Here is a 13,031-nt window from a genome sequence, read left to right on the forward strand (position 1 = left end):
AGATAGTAAAATGAAAAGTGAATTACTTATCACTGGGCATCTCTTCCAACTTTCTAAAGAGGTTAGGAATTCAATTCTTATTTAATCTTTGAATAGTAGAAGAATAAGTTAGGACTCACGTTTAAAAACTTTAAGAAAACTTTTTTTTTTTTAAGATTACAAAAAGATAGAGAAAGAGGCAAAAAAATCAAGTAGAAACTCAAATGAATTTTTTTAGTATTGGAGTTAAAATCCTTTAAATTTCTTCAATGACGTGTCACTAATTAACCTAACAAAATGTTAAGATCTCAACAAGTTATATCACTGGAAATTATCTTAGGAAGTGGTTTTATCTTCATTTCCTAATATTACGATAATATATTCTTTTATTTTGACGTGTTTTGTCATTGAAATATTTTACATTAGGTCATTTATCAATATAGGGCAATTTTTAAGTAAAGGTATATCAACGGGTTGTTGATTTATTTTGATCCTGAATAAATAAAAGTTTTTTCAAATTTAAAATATAAAAAACAACAAAATGTTTATTTTAAAAATTAAGACTAGTAAATTATTTTAAATCGTTGAATATATTGATTTATGTATAAGTTAATTAAAAATTATAAAAAAAACTACTGTTTTTCATTTTTATAAATATTTATGAAAAAAAAAATGAAACATGTCTACGATTAGAGATTAGAAGTAAGGAATGATTTTGTTTGTTTGCCTGAATATCGCAAAGAGGGATAAGTATGCAATGTCTTCTTGCATCTGCTTCTTCTTCCTCTGTTCATGCATATTCTCTCCTCCGCCACAGTTACCCTGTTCACAGAACACGCAAATTGGTTTTGCTTAAGCCTCAGTGTGGTCAGAGAGAACCGAGCCCAAGAAACCTGAGAACTTCATGGCCTTCAATCTCTCTTAAACTTTTTGGCACAGGCTTCTTACTCGGTCCCCTTCTCGATGGACTCCATTCCAGGGTCAATCTCCTCGTCTACGACTCAGGCGCCATTCACATAGGTCCACTCCACACAAACATCTGGGTGGGTTTCAATTCAACTTCCATTTTATGTATCCTTCTTTCTCCACTTTGCCTATTACTATTAGCTTCACTTTCCAAAATCCAAATTCACAGGTCCCTTTCTTGCTGGGGTTATTTTACTCCTCTGTTGGTTTGCTTCAACTCTACCTCGACCAAAAGCTCTTCAACAAGGTTCAAGAGGCAAGTTTACCAAAAACAATTGTTTCATTCATGTAAGTACCTAAGGATTTATACAAAAAAGAAAATCGTATTCATAAGTATGGGATTAAATATGATTTTCTCAACTCTTTCTTTTAGGAATTTTTCGCATGGTGAAATTATTGAAATGGACCTATTTTTACAATTTTTTAAAAATTTAACTGTAAAACTGCATTATATCGTAAAAATCCCTCATTTTAGTCCTTAGTTTAATAAAGTGACATGGTTTTATTCTTACTTTAGAAATTAAAGAAAATGTGTGATAAGCAACTATAACTATGAAATATTAAATCATGATATTTTGATAAATTAAAATTACATTGAAAGCTTATGAGGTTGTCTTGTTCTAGATTGTTGGCACTGTTTATTGAAGTGAGTGCTGAACTTTACAAAGGTGGAATAGCTGACAATGTTGAGGCTTACATATTATTTGCTGGAGCAGAGTTCATGTGGTTTTTCTTGGATAGAACATGGCTAGGTTTCACCTTGGCATGCATTGTTGGCCTTGCTTGCCCACTGGCTGAGGTTCCAATCATGAAGTAAACTGTTTCTCTCGTACTTCTCAGTATTTGCTTTGCTTACTATGACCAATTGAAATTTGAAATATTTATGGTCTTTTCTCTTTTGCAATTGCTTCTTCCAGGTTCTTCCACCTTTGGTACTACCCTAAACCCAACATTGAAATCTTTGGCCAGGTACTTCATATTGCAAACAGTTCCCTCTAAAGCCTTTCATCAAATTTTGAACTTCTTCATGATTTCTCTTTCTCATACCACCTCCCAACACTATGTGCAGGGACTGGTCACTTGGACACTCACTTGCTACTTCGTATATACGCCATTCTTAATCAATTTATCACGGTGGTTGAGAACAGTTTATGATCCTCGAACAGATGAGTCTACCTGAAACATTATGTATCTGTGCTGCCTATTCCATTAGCACCAATTTGCAGCCTTAGCAAGAACATTGTGGCAAGGCTTTATTGGTTTAATGTATGATGGTACTGATACATATTGTACTCACAATGACATAGCTTAACGACTTCAGTCAATTCTCTGCTTGAAATTTCCAGCTCCTCTCTCTCTCTCTCTCTTTCTATTGAAAATTTAACAGAGATCCTCTCTATATGAAGTTGTAGCAGGAATATAACAAAAGTAACAAGCCAAAGCAAAATTCAGACTAATTCTTCCTTGTATAAATAATTATTAGCCAAACAATGGGATGTAACAAATAGAACAGATAACAACAAGCACACAAAAATGTTAACCTTAATATGAAGAAAAAATTCACGGGATTTAATCTATTAAAATTTCCACTGATAGTAATTAATAGGGAAACCACAAGTTCTCTTGGAACTTCCAAGATTAACAAAAAATATTTTCTTCACCGAGATTAATAACAGACAATAGAGATAACCTCTTCTTCAAACTATTTCTTTACTAATTTTTTCTTTCTTCAATCTCCATATGAGATTGGGGTTTCTCTTACTTTTGGCATAACGACTTTGGCGAGAGACCCACACAACGGGCTAGCATAACGACTTTGGCGAGAGACCCACACAACGGGCTATTAGCTCAGTGGTAGAGCGTATCCTTGATAATTGCGTCGTCGTGTCTTTTGATGACTTTCTTTCTTTGGCAATTTCTCCAGTACCATATCAATTCCAACATGGACCCAACTTATCCTCCAAAAATGATGAAAATAACCTTAAATGAAAAAGAGTGTAAATAAAAATTGCTTTCAAAACCTGTTATCCGGAACATTCCAGATTTAGATATCCGGAACACATTTTTGAATTCCATAAATTTTTATCTGGAATGCATTTTTAATTTTGTGTTCCAGATTTCTTCATCCGAAATGTATTTTTTTTAAATTATATTTTCTATTCTGGATTTTTAAATCTAGAATAAGGATAATTTTGGAAATTAAAAAAAATATTGGGTGCAGGAAGAAATTGCCCATTTCTTTTCTCACCAGAGGCATTAGAGTTTTTGTTTTTATGTCTTTCCATAGAAGTCCTAATACAAAAGGATGTTTACTTTCAGCTACATAATGAGTGATAGCCTATAAAGAAAACACTCCTATTTCTTTTTCCTAACTAAGTCAACATGGATCCAATAAATTGGTGACCCACCTAACAAATATCTCCCTCTTCAATTAATTGGGTCATAATCAACCAAACTTACATTCATATTTGAGTCATTCTTGTCTGTATGGATTTTCTCTAATGATAATTGATTTTTCTCTAATACTTTTTGTATTCAATGATATTGAATCTCAATATGCTTTGACCTTGAATGAAAGGTCGAGTTCTTATTGAGATGGATTGCACTTTGACTATCACAATACAAAACATGTTTTTCTTGTAATAAGAAAATTTTCCATTAAAGTAGAGTTTTTTAGAGATATCACTAATGCTTCCCAAGAGTCTAATAATAAGCTAAACAACAACAATGCAAGTAACTCACCATCTAACACAATCTTCATAATGATCAATTCATTCACCATATTTTGAAAACTATTTAAGTGTTTAGTCACACTAAGGAATCATCCTTGTAATTTAAGTTTACTATATTAGTTTCTTTATAAAGAATGCCTTATACAAGGAATTTTAGAATTTCATCTGATATATCACGATAAACAAATTGATCTATCCATTGCATGATAATATCAATAGTCTTTCAATTTATCTTCTTCCAATCTTCGCCAAATTTATGTGCTAATTTAATACCTTGTTCTTCAATAGCATCATACAAGCCTTTGCAAACAAAATAAAAAATCTTCCAGGTAAAATTTTCATATTGAATAATTGGTAGAATCCAATTTAATCACGGTTTCAACACCATCACCATCTCCTATCTTTAGACCACAAACCAAAACTCCTAATTGAAACTCTAATATCAATTGTTGGGAAGGTAAAAAAAAATAACAGTTGAAAACAAAACCCATATTAATTCTTTCCTATTTAGCAAAACAATGGGATGAAAAAAAAAAGAGAGAAACCAGCCAACACCAAAACTTTTAACATTGGAAAATATTAATATGAACAAAAAAAAAATCACTAGAACTAGTCAAGTAAAACTTCCACTAATAATAAAGTAAACAACAAGTTCTCTTTGGCCTCCAATGATCAAGGGGAAATTTTCTCTTCACCAACAAGGTGAATAACACAAAAATACCTTAATGGGTATCTAGTTAAACTTCTCCAAACTACTTCTCTGCACGAATTTATAGCGGACACATTGCTTACTATTTTCTTCCTTTTTTTTCACTCTCTCTGAATTAAGTCAGCGTGGACCCAATAACTTGGTTACTCACGTAAGAGTTTGTTTATATAACATGTAATTTTTCTCTTGATCACACCAAATCGGCCTCAAATATATTGGTTTAACAACTTATAATTCATACCCCCGACCAATGATTAATTATTAGTCTATAGACAAACTAACTAATAGTTACAAAATTAGAAGATTTTGAGTTTTTTACTTAAAAAATATTTTCAGCAGATAAACTCTTAAAAGCACTGTTAGCTAGCATCCACACTGGCCAATCTGGGGCCATTAAATAAATTAGGCTGTGCTTAATTTTGAAAACTTATTTTTAACGCAGCAATTCATAGATAGATGCTATTATTGAGCTATTAATGGTATTTTACCTTCCTGCAAAGGCACTTAATTCCTGCACTGCAATAATTTCTTCCTATAAATGGATCCCACTTGCACCACAATAATAATGAAGTAAGAACAAAACTCCAGTGCTTTCATGGTGTACAGTTGGGCTAAGGCATTATCCTATTCAACACATGTAAGAGGGGGTGCCTCACGAAAACACTGAACGTAATGGAGATAGCTAACAATATGATAGTGCTTTAAATAAGATTTTGAAATTAATTTACTTAGAAACTAAATTTATAATTATACATTTAAAGGATATGTTTGGGAATTGAGTTTGATGTTTTTTTATATCACTACAGGATAATCCTGAAATAGAAATCAATTTTTAGAGATCAAAATAACTAGTTACAATAGAGACCATTTTAGAAACTAAAACAAAAATTAGTTTCTAAATTAATTTCTATTATTTTCTATTATTGTTAAATAGTTTCTAAATTGATATCTAATTAGCAACCAAAGTTTTTGCTACCAAATTGATAGTTAAAACCTTAGTTGTTAATTAGATACCAATTTAAAAACTATTTAACAACAATAGAAATTAATTTAGAAACCAAATTTTTTTTTAATTTCTAAAATGGTCTCTAATTTAATTACTATTGCAACTAATTATTTTGGTTTCTACAAATTGGTTTCTATTTCATAATTTTCTTGTAATGAATGAAACCAGCATTCGATTCAATTACATAAAGTTTATTACTTAACCATCCAATTAGTTTTAGTTGTAAATTTAAACTTAAAGTAATGCATTTAAAATAAAGTTGTTTTGATTCAATTAGTTTTATTTTTTATGTTTTAGAAAAAATTTAAGTTAACCCTAATATATACAATGAAAAAACAATTTGAATTATTAAATATCGCACTGTACAGTAATTACCAATTCAAGAGTGAAACGAAGTAATTTATTGTGAAGAAAATATCTTTTTTTTCTGGGTGAGATAAATATTTTCTTTTGTAAAGGTTCTTTCATTACAAAGATTTTGCTTCTTTATTGAGTTGTTATACATTTACATCTTGATCGAAAAATAATGGTTCAAAATTCATCAGAAAAATGTCATATTATAAGTTTTTCATTATAAATATGTTGCATTTCCTTTTTTTTATAAGTTGATTGAAAAATAATTATTCGAAATTCATCAGAAAGCATACTATATTACTATATATTACTATAAATATGTCACATTTCCTTTTCTTTTATAAGTTGCATTACATCAGTCTTTAGTCTGTTTATAATAGATAATCGATTATTTTTATTATTTTTGAAAAAAATTCTTGAATGATGTTTTAAGAAATGATTTGTATTTTTTGTTTTAGTTACATGAGTTATTGTGATTAGATAATTCAAGGTTATTAATAGAAAGTTGTTTGGATTAACTGAAAATAGATTAAGAAAGAACGAAACTAGTATAATTTTTAGAGATATTTTGAAATCAATTTACCTCTTATTAGTTGTGTTTTTAATTAGCCATAATAAACTCTTTTGATTTTTTATTCAATACCATATTTTATGTATATAAGGTTCATTGAAAATAAAGGGATTTAATTATTTTGGCATCATTTTATTTAAACAAATAAACTTGAAAGTCCGTTTATAGGATAAGATTATGACAATTGACAAAAATAATTTAGATAATTAATGAAAAAATAGAATTAATTGTTAAAATGTGGAAGTTGTGTAGATGCAATAGAAAGATCCAAATATTAAAGCGTGTGTCTCTCTGGCGAGGATCATCCAATTGTCTCCATTCTGTTAAGACATCAATGTTAAGGTAGCTATTCATTATGAACAAAGTTGCTATCCCATAACGATATGACAATAACGATAGGGTGGCATCGTATTAAAGTGAGCCACCTCTCCACTACATAATTAATAAAAGAATGTGGATTTGGAAAGAAAATGACTAATGAATGTTTATGATGTGATGTGACTTACTATTTTGGGATGAAGAAGATTAGTAACTAACACAATGTGACGTTATTAAACACAAACAAAACTTAAAGCTTCCATATAATATTTAACTACCCACCTACTCAAAAATTAATATAATCAAAAATTGCGTCCGTGGATTAATTCATATCCATTCCAATATGTTGGTTGATATATATATATATATAAAGTTATGCAAGGAAGTGTTTTGGCTAGCAGATAACGAATTATATTCAAAAGATGAAACACTAAGGACATTAACTACGGTGAGATTTTTACAGAAAAGCACACTCCCTGTAGAATGGGGTCATACTAATAATAGATTAATGAGAATGAGAAATTGTTTATAACTCAGGAATCCCGAGTCATATGATTGAATGTGCTTTTATCAATAATATACGTACTATTTTCTGATTGAATGTGTATAATGCATACTTCTTATATATCGATAATGCATTAATGAATAATATTTATTGTGGGTAGTGGCCAACCATGTTCCTTGATTGAAAAACAATCACTGATTCAATTCAAATTGATAAGTTTCATTAAATCCATGTATTTTTTATTTAGGTGTGTTATGGGTTGGGTAGGATTTGTCTCCGACAAGGAAAAGAAAAAAAAACATGACTGAAGTATTTTCAAATACTACATTCAATTCAATTCAATTCGGTGTTGTACATGTTCATACTTACAGTAACATGTGAATCAGAAATATATGAAAAGCATATTATCATACTTAAATTTTTTTCACATATTTTATATACACACAATTAAATTATATAAACACTACACTATAAGATATTTATCATGATTTTATTTAACAATAAAAAATTGACCCTGATTAATCAATAATGTTAGATTTGTGTTGATTCTCCTTGCCATTCTAAAACCATTAATACTAATTTTTGAAGACTCAAACTAACTTATTATTAATTTTTAAATTAATTTTTGTAATTAAAGTAATTTAACATTAGATGAGTTGAACTAATACTTTTTTTCTTATTTTAAAATATATTTAATTTAATTTTGGCTTAGTTAACCGTAAATAAAATTTATTTTTCATATTAATTTAAATTGTATCGTTTGATTACACTAATGAAAGTAATTTAAAAAATGGTTTATTGTAAAACACATCCATCTTCAACAAAAAAAAAATATAAATGAAAAAATATAGAAAAAAATTAGTGGATGAAGGAAATGAGTGTTGATGAAGAAAATGAATGTGAATGAAATAGAGGAGTTGAAGGAAAGAGATTAGAGAAAAGTATGAATGAATGAGATGAGTGTGTGAAGGAGATGAATATGAATAAATTAGATGGATGTGGATGGAGGAGATTTATAAGTGTAAATGAAGAAAATAAATATGGTGATATTTATATAAAAAGTGAGAAAGAAAAAATTATTAATGATAAAATTTATCATCTTTAAATATGGTCTTTTAAATTTAAAATAATCTACAATTTATATTATTCATATTATTATCACGAAAGTACACATATTTCTAACATATAAATTAATATAAATTAATACGATTTAGTAAACGCTAACTTAATAAATATACATACTAAAAATAAAATAATAAAAAAATATTTTTAATATTTATTTTATTTAGTGTCGCATGTTACTCTGACACTAATATATTAGTTGTTATAGAGTTTACTTAGCAAATTCTAACTAACTATGTCTAACATTAAGCGAACTCCTTTAATATTAACTAAGATGATGTTAATCCAATATTAACATAAATATATATTTAATAAAAAAACTTAAAATAATTTTATAACTTTTAACTTAAAAAAAATATATCACATTAAAATCAACTTAAGCAACTATAATATAATAATTTGATCATACACTAATATTTAAAAATTAATTTGATATTTTCTTACGGGTGAAAATAGAAAATATCATATTTAAGAAAAATAATAATTCTGAATAAATATAAAAGATTAATCAAACTAATTATATTATGTCATTTTGACATACACACAAATCTTTTAACAATAAGATTATACTATAGAGAAATTTCATTATTTTATGTTTTATATGATTAGGATAGGATCATTGACATTTTAGTCCTCGCCCTCGAATAAGATATATAGTTGATTAAATATATATTTTCATATCATAAAATAAAAAAGTGACATTATTTTTATTTTATATAGATGAGGTTTCTGTTTTTGTTTTCACATTTTAGTGTGAACTTCTTTTTACGTAAATCTCCCCCAAAATGTTTAAAATTTATTCACCAACTTTTATCTTTCACCATAAGAAAGTTTTCTTGTTTTTCCACGACTTTTATTTATTTATCTATTTTTAATAATAATAATAAATACATAATCAATAGTAGAACAGTAAAAAAAAATATCCCATAAAAAAGTGTGGAGATAGCCTCTATCAAACACACTGTTTAATGTTAGAAATATGTATCCTTTTTGTGACTGATTTGGCATCTAATATTAAAGCAACGGATATACATCCTTTTATACTAATAAATAATACGATACTTAATATTATAAAAAAAACTAATAAAATTGATTAATTGTTATAATTAATATATATACATGCTTGGATTAAAATATGTATATTATTGATGGGTTGAAAGTCTATCCACTTAGCTCCAATTGGAGGAGTCTGAAATTCCACCTTCATGATTTTATAAAAAGTCACTGCAAATATGTCTACATCACTAATTAATTATAACTTTAATAAGTATCATCAATAACAATTTTTTTTAAAAAAAATAATAGATTATAATTTATATTTAGCTGAAAAAAATAAAAAGTTTACATATCTAATATATCCTACCTATCTTTTATTATCTAAGAAAACTAATATAGGAATCTAATTTACTTGTGTGTATGATTTACCGTTCACACTTGACTTAATGATGGATTTGGTTTACAAGCACTAAGTATATTTATATTTATATTTGAATATTTTTTTATATTTATATTTGAATATTTTTTATAATCAAACACTTTAATATTTAAAAGTATATTTTGTAACAATTATAATTTTATCACATCTAATATTACACTTTAAGTGATTCAACAAACTATTCAAATACATTTATTAACTCATTCAAATCAAAACCCATATAAATTCTATAACATCTACCATATCTACAATTTCACATTCCAATCAATCAAATTCTAATCTCTCAAAAAAAAAGAAATCTTGCAAGAAGATTTGATACTGGTGACTCCGTCACTCCACATCCAGATCTTCTAGCCTAGGGTTAATTGGAAATTTAAACTAGCTTCCCTTACTTGAGTTTGAGGAGATACTCACTAAGAGCTCCAATCTTATAAATGCTTAAAGGTAGTTTAACCTGCACCACGAAGTCCTCATAAAAAATCTAACTATATCGCTAGGACCTTGAGCTAATAGAGACTAATTCTGAAGTTAAAAGCATCACATGCAAGCCTAAATAGAGATCGACCTAACAAGTTCAAATTTTGATTCAAAGATCAAAACAAAAATGAACTTACTCTATCAAAAATTCTGGTCAGACAATCTTGTAGAGTTTCCTGTCAGGAATTCAATGACGAACTTCGATCATTGATCTAATAAGCAAGGAGATTAGAATTTTAGTAAGAAGGAAAAAAAGAAAAAAAAAAGAAAATTTAGAAGAATGATAATTCTTTTTGAATGAAACCTAAATATATGAATTTTCATGCCATTTAAACTATATCACACCAAAGTTCTAAATCCTTATCCAATTTATCCATCCAAAGTTTAGAATGCATTTAATCTTTAAAAAATATCTAAAAGTGTAACTAGTCTGTTGCTCTAATTTACTGTTAGAATACTTAGATTAAAGTTAATCACGTGAAACATTTATTATCATTTATGTCCATGAATTATCGTCCAAGATCATTTAAATTCTTAGGTTTCATAATTTATTGACATTTATTCATGAAATTAATAATTTCTTATATTTCAATTTCTGAAAACACTTTCAAAATTTCAAAATAATTAAGTTTACAAAAAAAATTATACACTAAAATGATAATAAGTAGTTAAATTCAAAAATTAAAAATAAGAAAAAATATGTCAAACAGGGAGCTTTTAGTTATATAATTAAAGCGAAAGAAAAACTATTTTATGAAATAGTTTTAATTAATCCAAAGTCTTATCTTATAACTAATTACACTTTTCATTTCTAAAGTGAGTTCTTATTTTCTTTTCTCATATACCAACATTCTAACACGGTTGTTACCATCCAAACCAACAATTTACAAGTGACACTGAATATTTCAGAAATACGGTTTATTCACATGAGCCAGCTGGGCAAGAGTAGCAAAAATAACTAACTAAATCAGCTCTCTCTCCCTTCATTTATGGTCGTCACTTTTTTTTTTCAAGAATTAAGAAACACAATAAATTTTGCAGACTGTAACAAAACGATTTTACATCTTATTTTACTCATTCTTCTCTATATCTAACCCACTAAATAGAGTAAGTATTATTATCAGCCTTCGTATCTACCAAATTTAATTAAGGCTTGTACTACTGTGCTTGTTGGACACCCACATGCAGTACAACTTTAATGTCATAAAACCCATATTTGCTATAGTACTAGTCGTTAAAAATGACATATATGTTAATATTCCTAATAAAGTGTCTGAGGGCAAAGTTACGAATTTACATCTTTGTTGGTCATTCGTTGAAATTCAAAACAGAAACAGTATCTTTACAGTATAATGGTAAATGTTTGCAATGTAAAGGTAAAGTTTCTTCCTCCTACCTTCTTCATATAGAAATGAACTTTGTCATATTTTTTTTAACATATATGTCGGTAGTAGGGAAGCATAACTTTTTGTATACGAAATTCCAAGATAATATTTCTAGAACGATAATAAGTGTGATGAGAAAAACAATAATAAAAAAGCACCGTCATTGATTGTGGTGAAACAAAAATATGAATAAGAGTGACGTCATTTGGTTGGAAAAATAAACATTGATGCTAAGGAGATTGAAGATGGGTTAAATACGTTAGAAGAAAAAAATAGTGTTCAATAGGAGATTGAAGGAAGTCGAATGAAAAAGTAATAGTAGAGAAAACATTTTTATTTTTAGAACATTAAGGTTGTGTTCAGATTGAAAAGATGATTTGTGAGTAGAGAAAAGTATTAAGAGATAAAATGTGTTTGAATAAAGATATATTAAAGTGAATTTATAAGAAAAAAAATTTGTAATTTGTAAGTTATGTAATGGTTGGGAAGGGTTTAATTTTTTTAAAGATTTTAAATATATGTTTACAAATTTATTTATTTTAATTAAAATTTTATAAATAATGAAATATGAGGAATTTTTGTGTGTGTTTATTTAAATTTTTTAAATTATTTTAACATTGAAAGTTTTCATAAAAATAATATACAAAATCATATTCATATAAACAGAATTTAAAAAAATATTATTTATTTATTTGTGAATTTTAGTTATTTGTAATTAAAATACTGTTGCAACTCATTTGGAACAAAATCCAAATTATTTCATTTTGTTAAAAAAATAAAAATTTATCCGAAAATAACTGTGTTTGTATTCAAAATTAAATTTGAATTTTTCATAATTGTAAAAACTTTTAGTGGAAAACTATCAATATATATGTAAACATTTTAAATTTTAAAATTCAAATAAATAAATTGAATATTCATAATTATTAAACTATTAAATTAATTTGTATTGAATTTAAATAATATTATTAATTGTAAGCACACCCCAACAGCTACTAACCACACTCCAACAACAACTAAACACACCACCACACATAATCGATTATCAAAATGGAATAATTGATTATTCTTGATTTTTTATATACATAATTGATTATATGACTAATTGTAATTAAAGCATAATTAACTATTCCTACTTTTATATATATATATATATATATATATATATATATATATATATATATGTCCAATCAACCTGACCGAGATCAGGGGAACCTGGCTGAGACCTTAGAAGACTTGGCCGAGAGGCCGGGACCTTGGAAGACTTGTGCCGAGAGGCCAAGAGGCCGAGACCTTTGGAGACTTGTGCCGAGAGGTCGAGAGGCCGAGACCTTAGAAGACTTAACTAAGACGACCGAGACCATAAGGATTTGGCCGATGGCCGACCCGCGTCAAGGGAACTTGGCTGATGGCCGAACCCTATCACAATTAACGCTCAAACCGAGATCAGTGAAGCTAATCCATCATCAAGA

At 27.8% G+C, this 13,031-nt stretch overlaps 1 protein-coding gene across 2 annotated transcripts; it reads left to right on the forward strand.

Annotated features, from left to right (window-relative positions):
• The first annotated feature begins 658 nt into the window (after positions 1-658).
• On the forward strand, positions 659-2,284 carry LOC137830187 (insulin-induced protein). 2 transcript variants are annotated; one of them, XM_068637364.1, is made up of 5 exons: positions 659-1,022; positions 1,115-1,233; positions 1,570-1,758; positions 1,863-1,914; positions 2,015-2,284. In XM_068637364.1, the coding sequence occupies exons 1-5, from the start codon at positions 732-734 to the stop codon at positions 2,123-2,125; spliced, it is 762 nt and encodes a 253-aa protein (XP_068493465.1). In that variant the 5' UTR covers positions 659-731; the 3' UTR covers positions 2,126-2,284. The 2 variants fall into 2 exon arrangements, 1 of the variants encoding a protein (XP_068493465.1); XR_016523450.1 differs by having other exon boundaries at positions 674-1,022; positions 1,115-1,201.
• The last annotated feature ends 10,747 nt before the right edge of the window (positions 2,285-13,031 follow it).

This window comes from Phaseolus vulgaris, chromosome 7 (assembly GCF_051622355.1).
Source record: "Phaseolus vulgaris cultivar YP4 chromosome 7, ASM5162235v1, whole genome shotgun sequence".
NCBI classification, from domain to species: domain Eukaryota; kingdom Viridiplantae; phylum Streptophyta; class Magnoliopsida; order Fabales; family Fabaceae; genus Phaseolus; species Phaseolus vulgaris.